This window comes from Alligator sinensis, unplaced genomic scaffold, assembly GCF_000455745.1.
Source record: "Alligator sinensis unplaced genomic scaffold, ASM45574v1 scaffold81_3, whole genome shotgun sequence".
Classification (NCBI taxonomy): Eukaryota; Metazoa; Chordata; order Crocodylia; family Alligatoridae; genus Alligator; species Alligator sinensis.
In genome coordinates, this window is record NW_005842088.1 from 1301825 (window position 1) to 1302066 (window position 242).

The 242-nt window shown below is 75.2% G+C and overlaps 1 protein-coding gene across 1 annotated transcript in view; it reads left to right on the forward strand.

Moving 5' to 3' along the window:
• The window catches only part of EFCC1 (EF-hand and coiled-coil domain containing 1), a 127274-nt gene that overhangs the window by 4338 nt on the left and 122694 nt on the right, over positions 1-242 (forward strand). Inside the window, exon 2 of the mRNA XM_014520087.2 lies at positions 3-72. Coding sequence (XP_014375573.2) covers positions 3-72 — 70 coding nt within the window. The remainder of the gene's footprint in view (positions 1-2; positions 73-242) is intronic.

The following is a 242-nucleotide window of genomic DNA, read 5'->3' on the forward strand; positions in this document are numbered from 1 at the left end:
AGCCTGCGGGAGCTGGTGGAGGACCTGCGAGCCGCTCTGCAGAGCAGCGACGCGCGGTGCCTGGCGCTGCAGGTGAGCAGGGCGGCGCGGAGGCCGCACCCTGCCCGGCCCGCGGTGCTCGGCGCCTTCCTCCGCCCCGGCGGTGCTGCGAGGGAGGGTGGGCGGGCAGGCAGGCAGCCTGCGCCTCGGGCTGAGGAGTCAAGCAAGAGGCAAGGGCGAAGAGGATGTAGGGGGCGCGTTGC